General features: G+C 40.3%; 1 protein-coding gene across 1 annotated transcript in view; it reads left to right on the forward strand.

Annotated features, from left to right (window-relative positions):
* Positions 1 to 2,180: 2,180 nt before the first annotated feature.
* The window catches only part of lgr4 (leucine-rich repeat containing G protein-coupled receptor 4), a 38,644-nt gene continuing 12,855 nt past the window's right edge, over positions 2,181 to 27,969 (forward strand). The window contains exons 1-6 of the mRNA XM_071525737.1: positions 2,181 to 2,865; positions 10,503 to 10,574; positions 15,921 to 15,992; positions 17,044 to 17,115; positions 24,050 to 24,265; positions 27,196 to 27,267. Coding sequence (XP_071381838.1) covers positions 2,681 to 2,865; positions 10,503 to 10,574; positions 15,921 to 15,992; positions 17,044 to 17,115; positions 24,050 to 24,265; positions 27,196 to 27,267 — 689 coding nt within the window. The 5' untranslated portion in view covers positions 2,181 to 2,680. The remainder of the gene's footprint in view (positions 2,866 to 10,502; positions 10,575 to 15,920; positions 15,993 to 17,043; positions 17,116 to 24,049; positions 24,266 to 27,195; positions 27,268 to 27,969) is intronic.

Genomic DNA, 27,969 nt, shown 5'->3' on the forward strand with positions numbered 1-27,969 from the left:
TGCTCTAGACACACAGGGAAACAGTGCAGTCTAGCCTTTAAGTAGTTAGTCCTTGGTCAAATTCATGCATTGACCCTAACCCTTATTTAACCAAGCAAGTTGACTAAAAACACATTATTATTTACAGCAACAGACTGGGGGAGTATTTGCAGGGTAAGGAAAGGTTATACACATTCACACACGCACCTGGGAGCATCCCAGTACTGCCACAGTCCTGTACTGTCAACTGCTGAGCAGCTCAGCTGTGCAGCTGAGCAGCTCAGCTGGAGCAGTTGAGGGTTTGGTGCCTTGCTCAAGGGTTTTTGATGGTAGTTGTTTACGGCCTTTGCCTGTATCACATTTATTTACAATGTTATGCTGTGATTAGTTACTGAACTCTACCAGTCGTAACAGCACATTAGACAAAAATTCAAACAACATAAAACTGATTTGAAAAGGATTTTAATTTAGCCAGAAAATCAGATTGGAGGCTGCCAGAAAATTCTCTAAGCAGGGAAAACCCTGCTATGTTCCATGTGTCTTCATTATTATGCCTGTCTGTGTGTGTGTGTTGTGGTTTAAATTTGCAAAGTAAGCCTTAAGCCTTAAACACACAATGTGCAACTTTTCGCCTTGAGGCAGGAAGTGTAGCCTATTGTTAGTCCCGCCCTCCTCCCCTCAGTTGGTCAAGTTCCTGCCCCAACACTTGTCACTCATCTTGATGAGCTGTCTACCTTGAAATGGTATCTAGCCTCTGGCTCAAACCGGCATCTGTGAAGCCACCACAGGTGTTAAAGAAGTACATAGCCAATGCAGAAAATCTATGCCTAAAAGAAAGCAATGCTGATGTTCACTTGTGTTTTTGGACGGGTCTTTCTGCCCCATTAGCTTAAAAGTTTTTGCTTTTCTTACTGCTTTCTGCGGTTGTTGTTACAGCTATGACTTGCCTGCACAGCAGCCACATGCCTCACCTTGATAGCTACAACCTCACACTGCTGGCCGCACCCATACAGCACTCTCCCACAGCAAATGGTATACGCCTCAAATATGTCCCAACATCATTGAAAAGCCACTTTCAGGCATGAACACACAGGGTCACTAAGAGACACAGATGGATAATGTATAATCTTATTAATATCTTATTTGTTGTTATTTTAATGTCAATGAAGTTGCATATTGTAGCTTTAAGGACAGTTGAATTGTGTAGAGATCAACTGTGTTTTGTAAAACTTGAGGGTGGGGTCCTATATGTCAGTGACTGCTGTCTCATTTACTGTCTCTGAGTGTGGGCCAGGGTCTTCAGTGAGGTTAAGGTTGGGATAAAAGTTAGGGTGTGTTTATTAGATCTCTTTAAGTGAAAATCTTAGCAGCTTGTAGACCAGAATGTAAAAATGCTACTTCATTTGAAGAACCTCCTTTTTTCCTTTTCCTTTTTTTTTGTGTTCTCAGACCTGACCTTTAACAAAACAGGTTACTGATGGTGGCAGCATCATGCTGAACTATTCAACTCAAAACAGTTATAATATTAACATGCCTAGTAGCTGATATGCAAGATATGGGTGCCCGGATTATCCATGTTTTATGGGATCCCCATTTGACTCCCATTTGTACATTGTGCATCTCACCCAGTCAAGTGTAGGCTACCCACCAGATCAGATAGGTTAGGCAAACTATAATAAAACTTGCTCAGTGTACTACTATTGAAGATAGTCGAGACAATATGCAAAGTTGTATGAGAGGTGAAATTTACAAGTCAATGACTAATTCAGCTACATGCAAACCTTTCTTTCTGAACCCACGGTCCACTGTCCAGGCATGCAGGCACGGCCACAATTCATAAGAAGTGAATTAATCCATGCACGAAGTCATTAAAATATAAACGCCACGGTGTTGAACAATTACAAATGGGATTTTGAAAAACTGGAAACGGCAGATTTACGAGGAATTAATCACGGCCGATCAAATCAGTCATTACAGACCTGTGTGAACAGTTCACTTCGCATTTCTTATATATTGGTTGAGGGTATGCGTATAGTCGTTGCCAAATTCTGACGTTGTAGTGCAGGTTTCACTGTTGCACAGGCTGGGCCTAGTGCTGCAGGTTGTCCGGTAGGGTGCCTGCCGAGCTACAAGCATGCTGTTGATGTCAGGAGCAAAGGAGGGGAACGTGAGGAATGGCTGAAAACTGACGGTGAGCTTGTATAGGAAACACAAACTAGGACGGGGAAATAATTGCAATGTCCAGCATGTTCGAGGATTAATAAATCTACTGTCGCTGAATCTGCCTCTTGACGACGCATCAAGAGCCGACGCTTGGTTTGGTTATTTAATGGGACAACGAAAACGCAAAAAACGCAAGGTACGCTGCCGTTCCTGTCGCCAGGGCTGCTACTTTATTTTCATGGACTAATACGACACACGGGTTGAGAAATGCTCCTATGCAAGGTAAAGCACTATTGTTTAAGGACCATGTTTGATATTTAACAGTAGTGAAACAGAAATCCAGATTTTTTTTTTGTTGTTGTCGGAGTCGTGAATGTATTAGTAACTATTCAGACGTTTTATTTTGTTTTGAAAAAGCATTTGGACGGCTTCATCTCATGCCCACAACCAAGCGACCACATGAAAAGTCGACGTCCGGAATAGATTAACTATAAAGGCCTTTTTTTTTTTTTTGCTTCCACCTGAACCGAGGGGAAAAATGCGCGTGCTTGTCTTTTGGATATTTTTGTGGTGTTTCCTTCGTCTTGGTGCCGCTGGTCAAGGACAGTCGACTCCGGCCGTTTGTTCGCCCTCATGCAGCTGCGATGAAGATGGGGGTGCAGACTGCTCCGGGAAAGGACTGACCACTATCCCGACCGGCCTGAGTGCTTTCACTTACTACCTGTGAGTATTAACCCACGTCGAAGTTGAAGCAAACATTTTAACAACATGCCCGTGCAGTTTTACATCGTCTCTCCATGAGGCCCTGTGTATGGGTTAGTGTTTATATCCCAACCGATGTTAACGAGGGACGTCCTGCATCACTGGGGCTAACTTTCCACTAATGGCTCACCAGAGGAAATGTCCTAATGAACATGTTATTAAGACTCTCCTGGTTAGAGTTTCTAGCTTTAGCACGAGGCTAATAAACACACTATTTGCTATTGCAGTCATATCTCTCAGCCATGGACCTAGTTAAGTTAAGCAAACCACACACATTTCATGCTTAATAACTTCACATCAACTTTCCATTGTACAACATCCTTAACTTATCAAACAATATTAATTCAGTAGAGCATGGAGTCACATCGTCACCTCATGTTATATTCATAAAACATACTTAACAGTGTTTTTTTTTTCAGTTTGTGAACAAAACTGATTTGCAAATGGTAAACAACAAGCAATGAGGGTAGCCATTGCTCTAAGTGTGCTATAAACCTTAAGTGTGATGATTAGACGTCAAGCTTGTGCCATATACCACATTCTCAACACCAGTCATATTGAGCTGATCACCAGCAAAACTTCAACAAGACTGCTAATTTGTACAACAAAGTGGAGCAAATGGACACTGTTGGTTAGCACTTCATGGAGTGGGTTTAGTTGATGATTACTCCATAAAGTTTGGAGAAACAGAAACTCCTCAGTTTGGCTAAAATGTTTCACAATTGCTGGGTTAATCATAAACTGAGTACCCACCTCAGTGATGGCGTTAAAGCATGCAGTGATTTATTGCAGCTTGATTGTAATCAGTGTGCTCCCTCAAAAAGGAAGGTGAAAGAAATATGACCTTGATTGAGATTACTCCGATATCAGTCTGTTTAATATTTGTCATTTGATTAAAAAAATAATGTGTGTCACACTGTCACCTTGCCCAAATTTTTCAAGGCTTGTCCTTGTTTTTGCAAACTTTTTTTTTTTTAAGAAAGGCACCCCAAGCCTCGCTAACCTGCAGAACTAATATTGTGCCACCTGAAATCACCATTGTTAAGCAAGTGTTAGGCTAGGTAAAGAAAACAGAGGAAGTGCATTCACATAGCAGTCTGTCAAGACATGTCACACTAGGTCTGCTGCTGAAGCTCTTTGGTTTGGAACACAACTTTATTTTTCCTTTGGAAAAATACTGCCATTTATTATGGACAGTCTGACATTTCAATCACAACATGAAACATTGTTTTCACTAAATGATATCGTAGCCTTTACTGCCACTCTTGCCCGCCTGCCTTGAGCCAAAATTGAAAGCGGTATGTTGTTTTCAAGTGTGTGCAGTCTTCCTGTCTTGCAGTCTGTTCTGTGCATAGTTATCTAAATGCTGTGTGACAGATTTTAAACACTAAGCTATGTAATATATCCAGTTCAAACCCTCAAAGTATGTGAAAGGTTGTTTCTCTCCCTCTCTGTCTTTCTCTCGTTTGTTCTCTCGGTCTCTTGAACTTTAGTTGTCCTCTTCCACTCCCTCTGTCTTTTGTACGTGGAGCACTGGGGTTAGGGATCATGATGGATTAGTGAGACATATTGCAGCTGTACGGCTGCTTTCCTCTCACAGCTAATACACCTACAATAATGTCTTGACGTGTAAAGAAAACATCTCATTTATAATATACACAGTGTTTTGAAGAAGTTATTTATTTTCACAGCACTATTTGAACTGAAGTTCTAAATAAGTGAGTTTGTCATCGCACTGTGTTGAGGATGAACAAGATGCCAGAGAGACACTGAAAAATTTCGTAGTTGATGCATACAGTTGGATGGAAGGTGTGTAAATGAAAAGATATGGACACATATGCACACACACAGATAATGGCAGAAACAGACAGGTTCAAGGCCAACAGCTTCAGGTCTTCTGTTAGCCTTACTATCCCCAGAGGTCAGGGAATTATTTCTTAGAAGGATGCCTGTTTTAGCCTAATTACTCTAGCTTTGCCTATTTGTGTCTTATTTGTCTATTTGTGCACTTACTGTAGAAAAATGTTAGGACAGATATGGTCATGGAAGACCACACAATTCATAATAAATCAGATGACAACATTGGAATAGACTCTTGCCTACAGCCCACAGGGGTTTCATTCTTGGCATCTGTAATGGAAAGAGCCCTGTCACAGAAAAACAGATGAGAAAGAGAGAAAAGAAGGCTCCTCAACCCAATCACAAAGCAAACGCACCTTTTGAAGGTAGTTAGTTTACCTGCTACTGAATCTACACATATTCATTATGCTGGCTGGGTTTTGTCTCTGTCTGTGTGCTCTCTTGTGCCTTGTGTGTAGTGGATGGGGTCGCCAAGAGGTGGGTTATTACAGCTTACATCTCAGTCAGGCTATGTCCTTTCATAACGTGAACAAGCACAGGTTGAGACTAATGGAAAGAGGAGGGGTGGCACCGGGGGTCTTGCGCTCAACTGGTCGAGCTTGCTCGCTCACCATTGGTGCCCTCAATCCATTTTTGACTGAATGATACTTTTGTTCGTGGTCAGCAGAGGTGAAAGGAGCCAGTCAGTGGTTCCCGCTCCCAAACAGGATGACTTGTGGATGGGAGAATGTTTTAGCTCCCAAACCCCCTCCTCCTCCTCCTCCTCTCTCTTATACACCTATTCCCAGCCCCCTCACACACATACCTTCACACAATTTCCAACTGCTGTTGATTTTCACTTTGTTGAGTCTTGCGGCAAGTATTGAAATATTTTCTCATTTGGTAAATATTTGACTCAAGTTTATTTTGGTAGAAAGTTTAGCCTTTGGCTGAAAGTGTTAGTAAACAAAATCTCTGACATCATAGTTAAACTTTTTGTTACATCAATTTGTGCTATTATCTTTTGTAATGTCTATATTGGCTGCAGTGGGCCAACAAAAAATCCAATCTTTTAATATTTATTGAAAGATACAGATCAAGATTTGTTTTTTCTTAGTTTTTGGTCAACAGAGCATATCAGTCTCCTGTGTGTCCCTCCCCTCTAAAAAGAGCCAAAAAAATAAATGCATATTCAGATACAAAAAAAGGAGAAAAGGAAATTAAAATAAGTAAATAGAATAATTATTAAATAAATAAATGGCAAAAAAAATCTGGAGGTATTTTGCACCTACATATGTCAGCTTATGCATGACACCAAAGTTTTAAGTGCTGTAGCTAAACCCAGTGAATAAAATATTCTTTCACTACATTCATAAGTCTAAAACAGGAAACCGCACACCTGGATCAGTGAGGTGCTGGCTGGATGTGTTTATGCCACTTTTTGGGTTCTACTGGAGAATATATTGGCTCTGTATGTGTGTGTTGGACAGCGGCCCTCCTGGCGAACTGAAGCAACGTCAAACTCTACAGTGAATTAAGTGATGAAATTTTGAACGCAATCATCATGATGGTACAAACTAGGAAAATAAGGCCAAACAACCGGAATTAATGTTTAAAGGATAAGTTCTACGATTTTGGGCCTGCAGACAATAGTTGTCCAAACGGGGTTTGTCAAATCTCCAGGAGGGATGTTTTCTCTGACAGATAGAGAAATCTACATGGAAGAGAACTGTAGAGTGGTCTGACATAGCTATGACTGTGTAGTCTCAGGTTTTAACAGCAGGTTAGAGAGATTGATCAATGAGAAAGCAATCTATGTGGGAAAGGGTATGGTGGACATGAGAAAAAAGGAGAATATTTTTGCATGCAAATTTGTAATGCTTCAGGGATTGATACTGCCAGTTTCCTGCACGAATATAGTGAAGGTGTTAGCAATTGCTGAAGGGTTAATAGTGCAGCTCAACTCTGAATGTCAGATAGTGAGTATTCAGTTGAGGGACTCTGCTGGGGCATATACTGTATATATTCACAAGCAGCACTTCAAAAATGGTCTGTTTTCATTTGTTTTAGATGTAAAAATATCTTAGATCCTTTGAATTGGCTGTTCATTCCATCCACATTCAGTGAAAAAATATAACTGACACATAGTTGATCTCATTCATATTAGTATCACCTATAGTGTAAATGTGGTGCGTGATTGACTGTAGTTATGCCAGCAGTAGGTCTAGTACCCAGTAGGGCCTCCATTAACATAAGAGTGGTAACATAAGAGAGGTTAATCAAAATAAAAATGAGATGCAAAAATGCTGGCAAGAGTGAGAAATTTCACGTGGAACAAATATTACCCCGTCCTCCCACCACCCGAATCCCAAAGTCTTTCCTACTCGAAAAAGAAACAAACATCCAAAAGCACTTCCATTTGTTCCAACACCTGTACAGTCTTTATTTCTTTATGGCTTGTATGTATGAATGGTGTCTTCCATTCATACATGGGGGAAAGAAATAGAGAGAATAACAACAATTTAACAGTTCAGATGCACAAGGACAGCATTGTAGGTAGAAGTTACATGCTCTGATAGGTAGGACAGTGCAGTGCCTTTTAAAGACTGAATGTTGAATGCTCAGTCTAGCTAATTATTTTTTAGGACAAAAAAGCAAACCAAAAAGGAAGGTAAAACCCACAGCAAAGTGCTGTAATTGTTTGAATGAGGGAGTAGCCTGTATTAGCATAACATTTTACAACTTAAACCTGAGTTATTTTCTACCTGAGTTAACAGGTAGAAAAAAATCAATGTCCCCCTTGGGGCTACGTTGACTGGCAAATCAAAAGCTATAGTCCATCTAACAATAGTGTGGCGCTGTATGTGAGTTATTAGTATTGTTTTGGATTCAACTAGTCCAACAGTGTAACTTATTACATCCAGTGCCACCAATATCTGAGACAAGCGTTCAGTGTTATGGGAATAAGCTTACCTACTGTAAATAAATAATGTGCACCCCTTAATGTTTGTGTTTTCTATCAGCCATTTTGCTTTAACACAGAAGGGAAATAATTTGGTTAGTTTGTATTGTGTGTCACACGTCAATCAAAGGCTACCATGAGTTACATGTAGAGGAAAAAGGCATGCAAAAGTCAGTTTGCAATGGCATGAGAAAAATAATTTGGCATATTTATCTTACTTGCCAACGTAGCAAGTTATCTACATATTAGATAGGCAGGGTTCCCATGAGCCTTGAAAATCCTTGAAACTTTGGGTTTGAGAAAAATAAAAAGAGGCCTTAAAAGTTTGAAAATTAATGGATTGCCTTAAAAGTACTTGATTTGTTTTAAGGTCCCGTATTCAGTTGTTATGATGTTGTTTTCAAATATGCTGTGGCTCAGGATGAGAATGATCACAATACTGGTCCCTAATTGGCTGACTATACGACCTCTTCTAATTCAAATGAGATAAACCTGCTGGGTGGAAGCTTTCCAGTAGGGAGGCATCAAACTGTTTTTTTGGATCCAGTGCCGACTGAAGACTTTTTAACAAAAGCACATAATGTAAAAGTGTACAGAAAGCATAAATAGTAAACTTCCAACATAGCAATGTTTAACAGATGGTTCTTATTCATGACATAGCTTAGCTGGCCTATCCATGTGTGATTTGTCAATACTATCAGATACAGATTGTATTTTTAAACAGGTTCTATTGTGACTTGCAGGCTATGTTCATCACACTTCACCTTCTCAGTCATATTTTCATTTTCTTAAAGCAAGTCCTCTATTTTTCTCAGATTTTCTCATTTTAAGATTGTCTGCTTCCTCTTCGGTTAAAATGCAGCCAAAAGGCACATGGGATAGAAATTTATTGATACCTGCTTGTAGAAGCAATTACGCTTTTTACCATTTATCACAGCTGTATTTTTAGTGTCCTCTTCAATCCATCTTAACGGGGACAGGCCAGGACCTTGATGAGTAAAGCAGCCAGAAACAGAGGGAGAGAGGAAGTGTGACAGAGGCATGTCGGCCTCCCCTTCTCCCCTGCCCTGCATGTGGTTCCCAACCAGTCAACAGTCTGTGGAAGATTTAGACTCAGGTTTTAAAATGCAGGTAGAGATGTATCTATCTGACCACCGGCGGCGGCAGATCTGCGGTCGTGGTTGCAGAACACCACCAAAGGAGTTGGCAGGGAAAGAATAAAGATGAGGAGTGGGTGGATATTGATGGAAGCTTCATTGTATGTGCAGAGTCAATATGGTAATTGGATAACCAGGTAAGTGGAGATGGGATAGAGGTGGCAGGGATGATGAGGGCTTCTGTCAGAGCTCACCTTTTAAGGCTCCAGTGTGTGTGCATGCATGCATATGTGTGTATGCATGTGTGTAGTGAGGGACTGCAGAGGAAGGGCAATATGATCCTTTTAGGATTCAGGGGCCCACACACAAGGTTCTGGAGAGATCTGGCAGTGAAATCCAAGATGGCCAGTTGGGGAGCAAAAGGGGAGGGAGGGGCGGAGCGGGTTGCTTCATTTGTGAATGCCGGATGTTTTTTCAGTCTTGTTGTGTGCCATCTCCCTACGTATGGCGTCTAGAGGCTTGTCTTTGAAGCAGGGTTGTGGATTCTTAATCAAGATTAGCGATCCAGAGTTCAGTATGTTCAGACTCTATATCCCCTCAGTAGACCTGAGGCAGCATTTCCCCCTCCTCTTTTCCGGTGACAATCCCTTACTTTGCGAATCTAAACACTGCAATGCTTTCCTAAAGTTAATATATTTGAATATACTTTTATACAATGTGTGAAGCACACATCAGGGTGTTTCTGAATTATCTTGCTGTACCTTTTTAAGATTAGAAGTATCTATAGAAATGTAAACACATTTAACATCTATATAGTCATATATTAGCTTGGTAGGGAGGGAAATCAACTACTGAGTGCATATTTTTCATGCTGCTACATGCCTACATGTTGGTTTGAAAAGTGAAGATCCCTGGGGCCAAAGAGAAGGGCTTCTTCAAGGCTTTTTTTTGTTGAGGTTTTAGTCATGCAGGCCCAGTCAAATGATTATAAGTGCCATAAGGCAAGGGTGACGCAAGTGACCTATTGTTGGTATACAGTAGTTTCCAATTAGAATCAAAAGGCTCATAATTCTAGTGTTAATGGTATATTTACTTTACAAAGTTGTATGTGTTATTTGATAAACTAAGGCCCCACACACAATGAAAAAAAAATCTGAAAATCTTCACTTTTAGGGGTTGCCGCAGTGTTTTGCTTTGAACCACCAAGGACCTTTGGTTTTGGAAACAGTTTGACTAAAATTAAACTAACTAAAACTGCTAGTGTGTCTAGGAATGGTTTCACAAAGTTATCATCTCCTTTCTTGTTATATAGGCTATGTGCACGCTATGTGAAATCAATTCCAAATTTGTGCCTGAGAGAATAAATTAATCTGAGGAGTGTTTTTTTTTTTTTTATTTAACTATATTGTTACATATTAGGAAATGTGTGTGTTTTTTATTCGGTAAGCAGCAGTGAAGAAAGACTCATATCAGCAACTCTCAATTTATGGCTAAATCGTTGACAACATTGCTATAGCCGAATTGTCAGTTGCAGCGTTGAACATTCTGATTATTTAATGGTTTTTGTACCCTGTGAATGTACACAATCTGCAAAGTTGCATTGAACTTCTAAACTAAAATGTCTTCAAAAACAAAACCCTTAAAAATGTGTTAAGTTGTCAAGATTCTACAGTGTTTAATGTTTTTTGATGTTTCCACAGTGACTTCAGCATGAACAACATCACTGAGCTTCCAGCATATGTATTCAAAAACTTCCCCTATCTGGAGGAACTGTGAGTACACACCTATTTTCTCTTGTTAATGTTGTATTTATTCTGTACAATATTGACACGTGGGCTGGGCTGTTGAAATGCACCCGGGTGTTTGAGAAAGGACTGAACAAGATGTAAAGGTGCAGAACGTGTCCTTCCTCTGTCAGTTTTATTTCAGAGACTGTGAACTATAGTATGCTGAGATGAGAGGTGCAGTGTTATGTGCTGTTACGAATCACTCACCTTCCTTCACAGGAACAGTAAAAAGCACAGTGATCTGAAAGGCTTGAGGTAGGACAGCATTTTTCAGCTGCAATCATATTGCATTCTCAGATAGATTTTTTTCTTTTAAGGGATTATCAGGGTGGCAGCAGCACATCTCAGCTCTGGGGCTTCGCTGAGTGGCGTATATCTAATCTTAGTGGGTGTTTGTTATTTCTTCACTCTTTAAATACCCCTCTGTCTGGCTCAGCGCTGGAAGTCGGAGATAAAATCTGTCTACCTGATATCAGGTAACATGCAGCCCTGAGAATGCAAAATGACCAGCAAGTGAACATACTCCAGTGGTTCCAGCCCCACTTGTCTTTGTGGGCATGTTTTTTCAGCCCTCTGTGCATCTTTCAGCTGCACCAGTCTTCACCCCCTTCTTTTCCAAACACTACTTCAATCTGCTTTGTTGAAGGGCAATTTACTTTTCATCGCATTGTGTGGAGGAATGCAAGGCAGGAAGGAAGAAGGCAAAACAATGGTTTCCATGGCAACAGAGCTAAAAAACGCGCCCGGGTCTTGCTGCTACTTCGTTTTTTACCACTCGGTGTTACCTGTTACCGCTGTACAGGGGCAGGGGGCCTCTGGAGTACACACTGAAGATCTGTCATGTCTGTTATACTGCAAAACCTGCACTCCAGGTTATAGCCTACACCGTCTTAGATCATCTAAATGGATGGACTGTCATTTTGGGTACCTGTTTTGAAGAAAGGCGTTTTGATTGACATATATCCTTAGTTCATGTGTGTGTTTAACCTTTTGCCAGTGAACAAATCTCCAGGCTTGTCTGAGTGAACTTCAGTGGGTGACTTTTTAGCTCTAGGGCTGCAGCAGTGTCGGTGAACCAGAGCAGGGGCCCTGAGGGCAGATAGAGGGGGAGAGAGAGAGAAAGAGTAAGAGATAGACGAGTGGGAGAAAAGAGAGAGGGACATACCCAAACAGGACAGGAAAGGACAGGAAAGGAGACAAGGAAGGAACATTCCCTCCCTCATAGTCACGCAACTCTCCTTCACTCTCTCCTCCTATCCTGCCAAAGGCGCAAAAAAGCCTAGCAGACATGACGGCAGATATTCTGTCCTCTTCTGTAGTGTGTTTATATTCTTAAAAGTAACCTGTGTTGGATTTACTCTCAAAATATTGTACAGTGAATTATGGTAATGACTTGTGGGTCCGTGATCTATAGCCCATATGTGCTGTGCTCCGTTTGCATAATTATTTCCCCTCCTTGCTGCGTCTAATCTGTAATTTACCATCTAAAACCTTTTGGGGAAATTGACCAATAACCATTTTCTTACTGTCAGAATGCACCAACTAATTTTACAGTAAAAAAAAAAAAAATAATAATAAGAAGAAGGTCCTCCGCGTGAAAACCAATCCAAAGTGCCAATTTCTTTCTATCTTTTCTGTATCTCCTTCTGTCTGCATTTTCACTGCCAACATGAAAAATAAGCAAACAAAATCGAAAATGAAATCATATGCTTATCATGACAATTGCTGTTGTGGTTGTAGGGGTTGCTTGTTTAGTTTTTGCCATAATAGTTTCTCAAACGGAGCATGAAATTGCATTGCTACAGCAATGCTGGTGACCAGAATTCTCAAGGTTTTGTAAGTTTAGCAAATCTTGTTTTATGTCATTTTCTGCTGCCGGAGTACACGGGGCTATGCAGACCTCTTGATGAATTTTGGATTTGGAAAAGGAAGACTTGTGGGAGTGGTGTTACACAAGGAGAGGATTTAGCCTTTCCACAACAAGACTTAGCACATTCTTCTGTCCTCATCAAAGCCTGGGGGGACATGTACTGAATTTGCTGAAAGAAAGCAAAAGGGGGAGGGGCACTTCATGTTGTTGAACTTGAAGGATATCTGAGCAATTTGTTGTTTGCTTTTGGTGGTTAGTGGCTTGAGACACTGGCTACAGATTGTGGGTTGTGTGACATGTTCAGTGTTTTGGTTTTGTCATACTGAATTAGCCACCTTGGTCATAATCTATTGAAAACAAAGTCACCAACAAGAATGAATCAAAGATGGCAGACCAGATAATTTGAATATGTAGCTTGAATCTGAAGAGAATCATCAAGACGTCTTGACTTGTGGGAAAATGTGTATTCTTGACTGTCATTGCAGTTTTAGGTCTTCATTATCAAAACACTTTCAAAAAGCTGCCATAACAAATTATGAGTCAAAGGAGACCCACAAGCGGTTTCATTAATTGGATGGTTTGATGGCAGAGTAGGTCCTTGTGGAATCCACCTTTGGAAGCTACTCATCGGGTTTGTCTTGCAGCCAAGTCGAGCTGGAGTGACAGCCTTTTTGTAAAGCTGGTGAGCATTCCACATCCTAATTTGACAGCTCTGGTCAACCACAATAAATAAAACACTGTGAACGGGGCCTGTGATGGGGCAAGGTTTGCAGTCATGTTCTGAGTTTAGAGCAGTTGGTCTGACTTGCTGCTGTTGGAGGCCTCTGACGATGAAATCACAGCACTCCCTGCTCCCGGCTCTGTCTGGGTCAGTAGGACCCTTTTCAGCTTGGCAAAGCCTTTACAGCATTACAGTTACCGTAACCCATGACTGCCTCAGCTTGGTCTTGTATGATTTAGCATCTGTTATACTAGCCATTTAAGAGTGTATAAAAACAACTAATGCAGAGACGTATTTTCCCGTGTTACACTATGAGCATGCTGTTGATATTTTGCATAAAAATGAATATGCTGTTATTATTACTTGGATGTACAATTCCACTCGTCTGAAATATAAACCCGAACTTTTTTATATCATCTGTTCACATTTTAATATGATAGTACATTCATCACAGTATACTATGGGTAGGTATATGTCAGCTGTTACTGTTCTGCACATTCAGGCCTTTTCTATGTTTTAGATAAAATGTAACGAAACACCTTTGAGCAGCATGAAACAGGAAGCTGTGCATTATGTTGGTAAAAAATGAGTCAGAAAAAGCCAACACAATCAGTTCTGTAATTACTTTTCTATGGTTTAATAGTGGAATTGCATGATATTAATGAAAAATCCTATTCTTTTTTTCCACAGTGCTGTGGTTAGTTAGGAATGGGATACTACACTCCTCTGTACCGTGTGCTATCAAACTTTATCATGGTGTACAGCACATGAGAGGAAATCATTTTCTATTAATTTCTAAAACTTTTTTGAGAGGTATCTAATTAATAAATGGAAGTAGAAATTACTACACATATGGTTCAGCAAATATTGCTAATGTTAACTGGCAAGCCAAATAGCCTAAGGTCACTGTATTCTCCATAGACGAAATTAAGGCAGCAGATCAACTAGAGAGCCAGAGAGCTGGGTTCACATAGACAGATAAACTGCTAATTGGTTAGGGGACCTCTACTTCGGTTGGTAAATGTAATCCATCACTGTGAATGAGAAGCCACCAATCGTATTTTGAAAAGCTGCATCAGAATGCAGGCTGTAAACTTTTGCATTTTGAAAGAAGTACTGTTCACAGTTTGATATTAATGCGTGCATTCGGGAACACTTACTTACTACTTACTTCCACTTCTGCTCCTTTGATTTATGCTTTTTCCTTTCCAAAATAAAACTATAAACCAATAGCTAACGTTCTATGCGTTTGTGTTTGGACCCGCCTCTATCAATCACAACCCATTCAAGCCAACAGACCAACCAAAGCAAAGCGCTTCTGCTAGCTGTAGTCTATAAAATTTAAGAGAAAATAAAGCTTGATTTTACTCAATTGTGGCTTAAAATTGGCACCTCCTTCTTTACTGGAAGTAACTTGTAATATTTAGACAGAGTTTCAAAAACAACTACAAAAAAACCCCCACAGAAAATATCTCCTAACGTGATAAAAGCACTGGAAAAACGGTAAGGGAATGCAGGACACAAGGAAAACCTCCAATCACGCTGGAATTGTCCTTTTAAGATTTGCTCTGTTTTAAAAACAGCCCGGATGAAAAAATGTCTTCAATGTGCAGTATACTAATGGAACATTTTAAGATTGAGAATTGCTCCCAGGCAATTTTATTCCACGTAAAAGTCTTCCCTCATAGTTTCAGAGGATTCAAGCCAAATGAAGAAAACTACAATTAATGGAGGTGACTTTTATTGGCTTGAGAATTTTCTTAATCCACAGAAATAGCTTCAGTAACTTGAGATTAACTTTGCAGCTCAATGTCATAGGAGAAACATGGCACTATTTATATTATCAACTCATATTTTTTGCTGCAAAAATGCATTGTGGTGGACAAGCACTCTAGTTGTGTTAAATTTATGACATACCTATCGACCAAAGTCTGCCTGAACTCTACTTGAAGGGCATGTTGGCTTCCAGCACAGACAGCCTTGATTCTCAGGCTCACACCCAGCAGCTCTTGTTGCAAGGGAATCCAGCCTGTCCTGACTCAAGTTGCAGAGTGATAAATCTGTTGCTAATCTCTGAGGCCAGATAGTATAGTGGGGCTGTGCGTCCCAGTCGGCCTGTCCCATGCTTATTTACACCCCTATTTCCTATACACTTCCTGCTCCCAACAGGAAAGGGAGGTGTACCCTGTCCCAAAAGTATTTCACATGAGGATTGAAGCCACTAGACGGGTTAATGCAAGAAGATAAAAATTCTACCAAGACTATTAGAGTGCAAAATGCGGTTATAGGCATGTGTTGCTTATATCTACCCTGCTCTGTCAGCCTTGGAGAGGTGAGGTTGTGTTTTTTTTTATTTTTATGATGCCTGTGAAGAACACCAAACAGTGGTGGTTGGGAGGCCCAGGGAGGTATGTAAGTAGGGGATACCCAGAACTAGTTCTAATCTGTCGTGGGTGACGGACGAAGTGACAACAGGCCATGGCACAGACACATGTCTTTGACACCCCCAGGCGTCATGTTTTGCCTGATAGCTGGAACTTAATCCACTGGGTGCTGGATGTGAAGAACTTGCCTCACACTATGCAATGCCTTATTTGTTAAATGTATAAATATTCACTCTGTGGTTGTTGTTGTGTGTTTTTACGCAGAAGACGTTGTTTCCTGTGTGTGGTTTTTTTCAGTGGATAATAAAAGAAATGTCTTCATAATAACTATAAATTTGACTCTTTCTCTCACTCAGACGACTTGCGGGAAATGACCTGTCATTCATCCACCCTGAAGCTCTGTCTGGACTGCATCAACTCAAAGTCCTGTAAGCATACACCTCGCGCCCTCACCACCATCATCACCACACACACACACACACACACACACACACACACACATATATATGATTATGGCTGTAACAGTGTGAAGTTTTCCAACAGTAACTCAATATTGCAGTTTATGGTCACATTGTGGTACTGCCAGTTGACGCCACCTGAACATACTGAGATAATTTACATCCATTTGGAAAAGGCCTAATGAACTTTTCCGTCCCTCCCAATCCAACAGCAAATGTTGTCCAAGAGTGTGTGTTATTGCAACTTAAGTAGGCTAGTTGCAATAACAGAGCATGGCATACAGTATGATGATAAAAACATAATTTTTAGTCATTTTTATTTTTATTTTTATTTTACTACACACAATAGGCTAGACATTAGCTCATGGTAGTGTTTATTTGGAAAAAAGCACGCTATGTAAAAATCGGTTGTATTATTGAGGTCATGCATTGTTTACATCATGCAGCACACCTTTGCATGCTTGCACAAACTCAATCCTATTCATACACAAATGGACACATACAAAAACACCTAAAGCACCACGCCTTTTGATTCTGTGCTGAGCCAAAAGTTCAAAGTCCTGTTGATCTCCTGGTGAGATACAGTACTGAAACACACAAACACTGAGGCGAGCATTACAGGTCTTATGAAATCAAGTGCTTCATTTACATTGTGAATTGTGACTTCACCAGTGAAAAACAAATCGGTGTCGAACTCTTTAAAAACAAGTCAGTTAGTTTTGTCTCTAGCACAAACAAACCCCATTCAGATCAGACCTGGTTCAGGTTTTGCAAATGGTTAAATAACCACACAAAATTTTACTCTTTCTTCACAACCCAAACACCTATGAAAAACTAATATAAAGTGATGAAAAACAGTGTTTGAATACCTTGATGGTTCTATTTGTGTTTTAAAGGAAACTCATTACCATGGTTTGTGTTGAATGTGTCCCTGGCTTTATGTTCTTTGGGAATACTGGGTCATGGTGCAAGGAGACGTATTGAGTGGACTTAAAATCAGCAATTTATACTTTTCTTCCAGGATGCTTCAGAATAATCAATTGAAGACTGTGCCCAGTGCAGCGCTGAAGAACCTCCATTTTCTACAGTCTCTGTAAGTCATCTCCCTCATTGCAGTGTACAAAACACACACACACACACACACACACTCACACATATGCAATACTCAAAGAGCCTTTGAATTTTGAGTTGATTGTTGAATGCATTTAATGGGCATTTAATTTCTATCTCTATAGTGTTTGTAATATAAGTTGTGATAGCAGTGTTACGTACATTAATCTCAGTAGTTATTGGTATACTTCATCTTATATCTTAGAAAGCCAAAATGTTACCTTGCAGAAAGACTTATTTTAAGAGAAGAGGTAGTGGTGCATATTGCAAAATTGTTTGGACAAAACATGAATGGTTATTCACAAAACTCAAAAATATACAGTTTGACTGACAGGTTTTTTGTTTTGTTTTGTTTTGTTTTTTGACCACCGTGTGTTTTTATGAATTGTTTACAGAATATGTAAATGATCAAAAAGGGGTGGTGGTGCTGCAAAAAACACAAATGGTAAAACTGACCCAGCCATTCATGTTTATGTATAAGAAAACACTCTAGTTTGACAGTCTCATCACATAATGACATGCTAACCCTGTTAGTGAGTTTTATGAATAACCCCTCTTTTTTTACATAGAGATGCATGGGAAAGGTATTTTACATGCTAAATCTGCAGATCTGTTGCAATCGTCAAAGCTGTTGTCAAAATAAGCTCTAGGGTGTATTTGTACAGCCTACTGTCCAAAGTGCAACTCAGAGTTTTTGTGCCAAGGTCACAGCCACATTCTGGACAGTTACTTACACAGATAATTTGAAAGTAACTGGGTTAGCAGCACTGCAACTGTTTGTAAGTATCTGCTGGTGCATGGCTCTTTGCAACAGTCTAAACTATTGGTGCTATGATTCTTAACTAAACAAATGTATGCAAAAACAGTCTGTAGGAAACAGCAGAGTGTAGCTCTATAGGCTACTGGCCACCAATTCTTCAGCGGGAGCGATGTAATGCACATTGCAGAAAAGGTTTGTAATAGTAAAGGTTCACTGATAGTATCGGTAGTATCAGGATCAGTGCTGCGCCTCTGGGGGGCTGCAACACATAGTGCCTGCGCAGTGTATGAGACCCATTAATTGGTGATATTTTTAAGTTGAAAATCTTGGGTCTGGTTTGAAGAGAGAGACACATTTAGCTGTCAAGTATGCCACTCAAAAACTAAAACATGATAATAATAATTTAGAAAAAACAGAGCATTGAACCAAACAATTAAGTGAAACATTTAGCTCATTCCAATCTGTTGGGTTTGGACATAAATATCAAGTTTTTCTGGAGTAGTGCTAAAAGCGATACTTCACTTAGCTAGAACATTTCTAGGCCATGGCACATTAATGACCATATGGATTCATGAAGGGTTAACCAATGAGTTACTACTGACTGACATTCAGAGTTTTTGTCAGACAGTATGTGCTTTGTGCAGCTAGTCGAACAAGTCATATTTGTAATACATAGCGCAAAATTGAATTTTTACAATGTTTACTGGAATGAACTGAAGCCTATTATTAACACATTAAACAACTGTTCTGGTAAAGGTCGTGAAGTTGGTTTATGAAAGCGTTCTCCATTTGTCAATGGGAAAATTAATGGGGATTTTCTGAGGAATTAACACCACTGCTAAGCCAATGCTAGCAGGTGTGCTACGCTAGCGGCTTTCCCGCCGCGTCCCATCATCTTTTTGAACAAAGTTCAACTGATTATAACTAAATTAAGCATTTACTACTCTGTATAAAAACGATTTATTCAGCCACATATTTTAAAGGATCATTCCGGTTATTTTCAACTTGGGCCTTATTTTCCTACTTTTTGCCATCATGATGCTTAACTGTATAGCTTTACATACCTCCAGGTCGCCAGGAGCGCTGCTCTCGAACACACAAACACAGGACCAAGTGGTACTCTTGTTTGAATCCAAAAAGTGATTAAAACACATCCAATTTAGGGTATGCCTAAATTGTATATTATGAAATACAGCTTAAATATTCCAATCAGTTGTTGATGCAATTAATAACTCTTATAGACACACAAAACCAGTAACAACATCAGTTCATGGGTTGATCCCTGGATTGAATGATTACCCTGCAAAGACCTTGTATCCCCTTTCCAGTGCGTACAATTGTTAGTCAGAGACGGGCTGCACACTTGTTAGGGATGAGTCATAAAAACCAAGCATTTGAATATTTTATTAGAATATTGACTTTCGTAATTTTTAACACTAACATTAACATTTTTTTTAAGATATTGAGATGCTAAATTAAAATAATATTAACAGAGCGGAACAAATCATGTAGTGCTCAAATGGCTGAGTAAGAGCTAAGGCCATAGACCAGCCACTAGATGGCTTCAGGCGGCATTTAAGATAAACGCTCTTCACACTGTCTCTCTCTAGTGTTGTTTTGTATTCATCCCTTGTAGCTGCTGTTGGTAGCAATTATGTCATTATTGAAGCCTCACAAAGGCCTAGCACCTAAAAGACAATCTCGGTAAGTGTAAGGTATGTGGAACAAAGTTTTCGTGCCATGGCTCTACAACAACCATGCTGAAGCAAATCAGAACGCATCCAGCTATTTCTACTAGCGAGCCAAACTAGTACAACATTTGTGCAAACTCCTCGGATGTGTGACAGAAGCTGTACTAAAAGTATGTCTGCCCTCAATGCCAACACGATATGCAACTATACTGTCGAGAGCAGTGATGCAAGTGATTCTTTTTGTCCATAGTACTGCTTTAGCTTGTGTAAATCTTGGCAAGTATCAAATACTTATGATGATGTGACATCAGGGCACATCACTGCACTACATAAATGTAATGGTAAATCAAACATCTTGAGAAATACGTGACTGCAAGGCATAAGTAATTAAAATTGTATGTCTTACCACAAGATGGCAAAGTGATGAGGAATGAGAGACATCACTATGCTTCCTGGCAGCCAAGTAGAGTGTAACTGTTAAATTCTGCATCAGTTAGCCTTGAGACTTGGTGTCATTGAGGGGCAATTCCACACTTCACTTACACTGCAACGATTGTGCACTAAACCCAGCAAAACCCCAATGGAAATGACTTGAATGATTTATTCAGCAGATTTGTAGTTAACTTTTCTTATCAAGTTTCCATAATTTACTTCTTTCAGGATTCATCCATTATTATATTGGCTTGTTGGGGTATCCAGGAGCTCTTGTGTACTCCATGTGTTTGCTAGTCACCATCAAAATTTCAGTGACTACTGAATGTCAGTGTCGTTGCGACCAGAACTGTGTACATGACTCCATTTGTGGTCCCCCCCCCCCTCCCCTCGCCTGCGTCTGTGCTTCTGAGTTTGACAGGGACTAATGGAGGAATGGATCCAGCTGGAAAAACGTGCTGAAAATCCAGCTTTCAGCTATTATCACCCCTCCATATCCGTCCCCCTTGTCCCTTGCTTCCCCCCTCGTTTTTTCTGCTCTCTTCTTTCTTTTTAACAGATGTCTTTTCTCTGTGAGGGTTTTAAGGTCTGTAACTGAAGTAATATGCTTTGGCAGAGCCAGGGCTGGGTTTGTATAAAGCCTTAGAGAGCTAAATGTCAATCAAGACTGTTTTGCTTCCAGCACAGACACTTAAGGAATTTTGAGGGAGAGTGAGACAGACAGAGAGAGAGTAACAACAAACAGGAGAACTGGAGGATCAAGAGTGAGAGAGAGAGAGCGAGAGTAGCAAGAGGGAACGATATGAAAGGTGTAATACTGTGTTCATAATATTGCACAAATCTTTGCTTCAAGCATAATTCTGTTTTGTTTTTCAACCAGGGCCTTATTTTCCTAGTTTTTGCCATCATGATCATTTCTGATCAGAATTGTGTCAATTACTTCACTATAGAGATCTACATACCCTTTTCCCGTAGTTTGCAGGGAGCGCTACTCTCCAATAAAATCTAACAGGGCCAAGGGAAACTAAAACAGTCAAACCTAAAAGCACCCAATACAGGGGTCATGAGTATTTGGAGAGAATTACCACACAAAGACATGGTTACTGCAGGAGGAAGGTCTTGATTAGCTAGTTGCATAAATGCTAATAAAATTAAGGAACTGGTTATAAGCAACAACTGTAATCACAACCAGGTTCAGCCAAGTTAACTTGGAATGGTCAATGATCAGCTCATAGAAATAGTAGGGGATTTTAAACATCTAAGCATTTTTCTGGATAACATCTTTAAATTGGGTAGCAGGGTGGCCTAGTATCTAGAGAGGCCATCCTTCAACTGGAGGACCTGGGTTCAAGCCTCTGTGCCAGCAACTATATGGCTTGCTTAATTGTTCTTGAGCAAGGCACTGGATGCCTGCCATCTCCAGGATTGCAATTGTGCTGAGAGGGGCTAGCGAAAAGAGAACTTAGCAATGGGGATCAATAAAAGTATCACATAAAAAGGCTATGGAATTGTTCCATTGTAGAATAAGTAGATTTGTTTTGCCTCTTGAAAGTCTTGTGACTTTTAACAATTCAACTTGGTATGGCAATCTCTGACAATTGTAGCATACAACACAATTCCAATCTTGTGCATTGGCTTAGAAAAGGGGCAGGTGTTGGAATCTGGAATAAGATGTTGAGCAAAAACAGGTGGTCTTAGGAAGGATGATGGTGGTATGGAAATCAACTGAGTACATCATTTCACCAACATGGTGGAAGGAGCTTTGTTGGTCTGAATCTTAATTTCCTTTGTCAGTCAATCTCCAGATCCCACCCTCAACAGCTGCATCAGAGCACAACTGGATGCCATTAGAGGTGACGCACCTAAAGTTGCACAACAAACTACCTGACAGAAGAGTACAGCAACTTGAAGCAGTCTGTCCCCATATAACACTATTTGGGCCAGCTGAGGAGGACTCCATACTGCCCCACTGTGACTATGTACTATGTATTATGTACTAGGACTTAATTGATCTTTGTAAGGAAAGTCTCCTTTTGCTTGCTCCCTTCCAGGGACGTCTGAGCACACAGTCATCTACAGATCACTGCCCCCAGAGCTGGTAACGAGCAGAGTCTTCCTCAAGGCGATCTCTAAATCTCTCTCTATGTGTATAAAAGAGGCAAAGATGAAGATTAACTACAAAGACAGCTAGTCATTTGTTTGTTATATTTGACTTTTAATTCAGTAAAACTTTTTGTATTGTTTTTTTTTTTTTAAACATGCCGAACGCTTGGGTGTCCTGGTGGCTCATTTGGCTAAGGCACATACTATGCATCTGTGATGTACTCCTGCCTGGGACTGTTGCATTTCATCTCGCTCATAAAGAATCATACTTAATTCAACTGTCAAGAGGTAACGGTAGGCCAAAAAGGCTGCACTTGCAGTGGTTGCAGAAGGAAAATCCAGAGTGTAGGAGGAGTCCAGAAAGGCTATGGAGAACAACTTTTGGGCTGCCTCAAAGAGGCTCTGGCAAACCATTAAGCAACTCAGGAGAGGGGGAAGGCAGGACATCACTCAGGCTGTTCTCAACATGGGTGGGCATACTGACCTTGACTGGGGACATTTTTGTAAAGTGGAAAGAAAACGTTGAGGAGCTAAACCCAACAGACATACCCCCTGTTCACGAGGCAGTGTTGGAAGTTTCTGGAGAGTTTTAGCCCATCGCCATGGCAGAGTTCACTGAGGTAGTTGGAAAGCTCTGCAGTGGATTTTGGGAACAGTGCCTTTGGATGGCAGAGAGGTGTGGTGGTCCTTATCTTTACATAAATGAAGGTAGGAGTGTCCATGCCAGAGGCTGATGGTTGAGCCTCAGATCCAGGAGGAACAATGGGAATTTCATCCTGGTCACGGAGCAGTTGACTTGCTTTTCAAGAGAGTTTGCCAATTCTGTCTACATGTGTTTTGTGGATTTGGAAAAGACCTTATGACTGTGTCTTGAGGTATCCAGTGGGAGGTGCTGGAAGTGTGGGGTGCCAGGGCCACTGCTGCAAACCATTCAGACCTTATACACTTTGAGTGAGAGCTGTTTTTGCATTCTTGCCACCAAGTAAAGCTCGTCAAAGTTGTCATCAGACTCTGTCAGTGATGCATCTTGTCTCCAGTTCGGTTTGTGATATTCATGGACAGGATATCAAGGTGCGGCCAATGTCTGGAAAGTGTCCAGTTCACTGACATTAGGGTGGGGTTTGCTGTTTGCAGATGATGTCATCCTTTTGGCCTTATTGAACTGTGATCTCCAATATGCATCAAAACAGTTTACTACTAAGTATGACACTGTCTGGATGAGGGTCAGCACCTCCAAGTGGAGGAGTTCAGGTGTCTCTGCTGCGGGTAACTGCTGCTCCTCTGCATTGAGAGGAGCCAGTCGAGGTGGTGTGGGCACCTAGTGGGGGTGCCCCCGGGCACCTCCATTTGGAGGTATATAGGATGTGGCCAACTGAGTAGAGACTAGTGTAGACCCACGATACACTGGATACACTAAATCTCCCAGCAGGCCTGGGTGGGACTGGGATTACCCCAGGAGAAGCAGGAGGAGTTTGCGGGCTAAAAAGGACATTTAGTCTACGGACTGCTCTGCTTGCCCTGATGCCACCCTGACCCTGACCTAGATAAGTAGCATGAAAATGGATGGAAGGATAACATTAAAATGTTTTCATGTGGCAACGGTGAGATATTAATTTATGATTAATAATTCCTCTTAATGGTTGAGTTTTATTTTTCAGAAATTTGTGGCAAATGTTGAGGGAATTTATATATTTTGTTTGAAAAAAGGCAACACAACTGCCAAAAGTTTACATCTATTAGAAAATCAAATTATGCAATGATTATTGGACTGTGGGGCCTAAAAAAGAGAGAAACAAAGGGGTTGCCGTGAAGTGGGTTAGACTAATTCAAACCCACAATATCATATGTCGTAGTCCATTGAAGCACAGTATCCCAATAATGATATTAATTCAGTGAATCTGCTTTTTTCCCTACATTTGTTTGTTCTGCAGTCGTCTGGATGCGAACCATATCACCACAGTTCCAGAGGACAGTTTTGAAGGCCTTCAGCAACTACGCCACCTCTGGTTGGATGATAACAACCTGACAGAGGTCCCCATTGGTCCTCTGAGACACCAGGCCAACCTACAGGCTCTAACGCTGGCGCTGAACCGCATCTCCTACATACCCGACAATGCCTTTGCCAACCTCACCAGTCTAGTGGTGTTGTAAGTTATGTTCCCAGTCTCATTTCCATTTTAGCAACACAACACTATTTTTTTTTATTTCACTAAGCGTTTCTGTCCAATCTGACCTTCGTCACTGGGAAATACACACTGTATATACTGACTCCATTAGGTGTGTATTGGTTCAGACAGTAATTCATATCCAAACTTCATGCTGGAATCACACACAATGTTGTACATCTCCAGTGCACAACTATCAATCACAGAAAAACTGTCACACATTATTCAATAGCTGATACAAGTGATACAATATACAAAATAGATAAATTAAATCAAAAAACATTTAGACCAGGGTTTCCCATTAAGAAAGAAAGAAAATGTTGCCTTTGTTATTAGTAGTTTTACTATTGTTTTTGCGGTCTTTGCCTTCATAAAACTCAGTCTCCACTACAACTTCACACTACAATGATATTGATGCCAAATATTCAGAGAAAACAATGGAGCTTTATCAACGTGCTTTTATTTTACACGCTCTCTAAAGTAAATAATGACAGAGCCGATGGATTTGGGTTCATGAATTGCTTTCAAATAGCTTTCATTACATTATTGTGCTTTGTTTATATGAGAGCTAATTGTACTAATGGCCACCAAGTGAAGCTATTCATTTCTTTACCAGTAGGAGACTCCGCGCACCACATCTACTGTGGATCAAAGAGTAAAGTCTCCTGTAGCCCATGTTGAGAGAAACACCTGTAACTTCACCATGGCTAAACGGGTTTCAACAGGCTACTGGAGGGACACATGTTGTTACCTCCCGGTCATATTATAAAAACATAGGATAATAGCACATTTGCGGTCAGGTTGGCCAAGACACTGTGCTATTTTGTTTAGCTAGCAAAAGTTAGCGAGTTAACTAGCTTCCAGGTCAGTAAACTGCCTTACCGCTAATCCCAAGAGCTCTTCCGATTCCGACCGGTATGTCACGTAGGCCTATCTTTTCAACATTTTTAGAAGCGATGGTCTTTGTAAATAGTGCTGGGGTCCTTTGGACTTCTGTCATCAGCAGCAGCTCCGTCACTGCAGTGAACTAATGAATTCTCCCAACCCGTCCTTTGTAGAACTTTATCGAATCGCAGTATGAGTGAAAATGCAACGTGACTGTATCCCAACGTTCATGCGACTCAACCATTATTTTTAGCTGCATGCTTACACCCTATTTTTTGCTGTATGTTTACACCCTTTACTTAAACAAAACAGGAGATGATGAGAAACAACATCAGAGGTAGCATGGTAATAGTAGAGCAAGAGTGATTTTTTAGGAAAAATATAACTCTACAACATAAATATCTGCATTAATCAATAACACAGGCTAACACAGCACAAAATTACTAATGGCACTAACACCCCCACAGTTTGCCAAAATTATGTGGGAAACACTGTTTAGACTATTACATGCATGGAATTTCATCATTCAACCCCTTTGGTGATCAAGTATCTTGAGTAAAAGTGCAATAGACCTTATATAGAAGGTACACAACATTGCCACCGTGATCAGGGAGAATAATCTTTTCAAAGCCACAAAATCTGATGAGATGTTTAGTCATTAAAGTGAACCCACAGTGTAGTCAGGAGATTAAAACTAACTTGCACCAGTTTTGAACTTCGCATGGGATTCTTCGTAGACCCACCCACTAAATAACAACTCCACAGTAACAACCCGCTGGCATACTTTATTATTTACCCTTAACCAGGCATGTTGACTAAGAACACACACATTTACAGAAATGTCCTAGGGGAGTAGCTGAAGCGAGAGTGAGGGTTATACTGTTTTTCTCACTTCAGTAGTAGTTGTTGCGGGAGGGGAGCATTACTCATTCACTTCCCCCACCCAGATTTTTTCAACCAGTCCAAGGATTTTAATCAGCAACCTTCCAGGAGTAAGCCTGCATCTCAGGCTACTGCTGCTCCTTCTCTCCTCCAAGTTATATGATCGAGTGTTAAGTAGATCAGGATATTTCTGAAGTTGGAAGCCAACACTTACCATGCAAATTCTCCATAATACACAACAAGCACATAATTGTAGTGTAATGGTTCACAAAATTCACAGTTTGCATTCTTCAGTTTTGGAGCCATGGTATGTAATGAATGGGTGGACACATTCACCAACGTCAGGGTAGGAAAATAACTCTTGAATTTTCATTTTATTTAATTTATTTATTTATTTATTTTGGCCTCAATAGAGTATTTTCCCCTGAGGCACTGCAGTTCAAATTCCTAGTACAAATATAGTACTTATTTTCACATCTCACAGCTAATAAGGCAACAAAACGGGTTGCTGCTCATGCCCTGCTACTGTTTTTGCATGCAAGCATTTCGCAGTGAAATGTCCCATTAGGTTTTGAATTGAATGTTAATGACACATTGAAAAAAGTTGCTTGACTTGTAAAGTTGAGAGGATTTTTATTGCTTTATGCATAGTAGAAAATGATAAAACATTCTGTGAGAGCAAGTTTAAAAATAGTTTAAAATATTTAGAGTATTATGAATCAGGGGGATTGCACCAAACATCCATTTTTTTCATGGCTGCTGTTACACATTCACACACACACATACACATGTTGAATGATGTTGCTGCAGGGCTAGTATAAACAGATCAGAATAAACAGGAAGAAAAGACCTTGAATCCATTAGGCAGGGAAAGCCTACTGCAAATACACACATACACACCTGATTCACAAATCGCACACTGTGCCATACAAAATCACTTCTGTCTTATGTAGAATGGATCAGTTTTATGAATGTTTTGTATAAAGTAAGACTGGATTAAAGAGTAGCTTTGTTCTTGCAACCGACCCCTTGGTGAATGTGAAGGGTTGTTTTATATGTCAGTTTTCTGTTGGTATGAAAATTTGATAGAACTCTCGCATATTTATGACGATTCAAGTGTGAAGTTATTGTCTTTTTTTTTTCAGGCATCTTCATAACAACAGAATTAAGGAGATAGGGGACAACTGTTTCAGTGGACTAGTGAACCTAGAGACACTGTAAGTGCGCAGTCATACTTAATGTATGTGTGTGTGGGTGTGTGTGTGTGTGTGTGTATGTGAACAGCTCCCCACCCACCTCTGCTGCAGCGCTCCGGACGTCATTGTGTCCACTTCCTCCTTTAATTGCTCTAGGATAAATAGAGCAAAGTCCATGATGCTTATCAACTCTGCCCTCCCACTGTTCACTTCCTCCTGCCACTATCGCCAGACAGCCATGACACATCTTTTAGTGGCAGCCTTACCTAGCTAATAGCTAACAGCTACTGTACAGCACCGGAGCCTTTTGCAATATACTGGCCAAGGTGGAAAACTGCAGAAGTCATGTACAGTTGTATACTAAATAATGTCAATATACGTTTCTTCTTTTTGTTTTGTTTTTTTATCCTTGGTGCAACTAAATAAAGCACTGGTTCTGTGTTTCTGTTGACTTGTTAGTATGTTTAGCCTAAATTTCAACACAAGCATGTTGGTTATCACTGCTGAATACCAGCTGTGAAATCTAAAAGAATTAGTAATTTAATACTGGTAGCAAGTATTTTGTTATGAGTATTAACTACTGACAGCCGGGTATTTTAGGTTGACATTTCTGAAGATACTGACAAGCCAACAGAAAACTCAATAACAGTGTTTATTTTGGATGCAGTCATCTAATAGTAATCTATAATCTAATAACCCAGTAATCTAAAAATATGCCATTTG

This window comes from Centroberyx affinis, unplaced genomic scaffold (assembly GCF_046629955.1).
Source record: "Centroberyx affinis isolate AG114_WGS23_722 - 3 ecotype Tasmania unplaced genomic scaffold, CSIRO-AGI_Caff_v1 ptg001333l_1, whole genome shotgun sequence".
Taxonomy (NCBI): Eukaryota; Metazoa; Chordata; class Actinopteri; order Beryciformes; family Berycidae; genus Centroberyx; species Centroberyx affinis.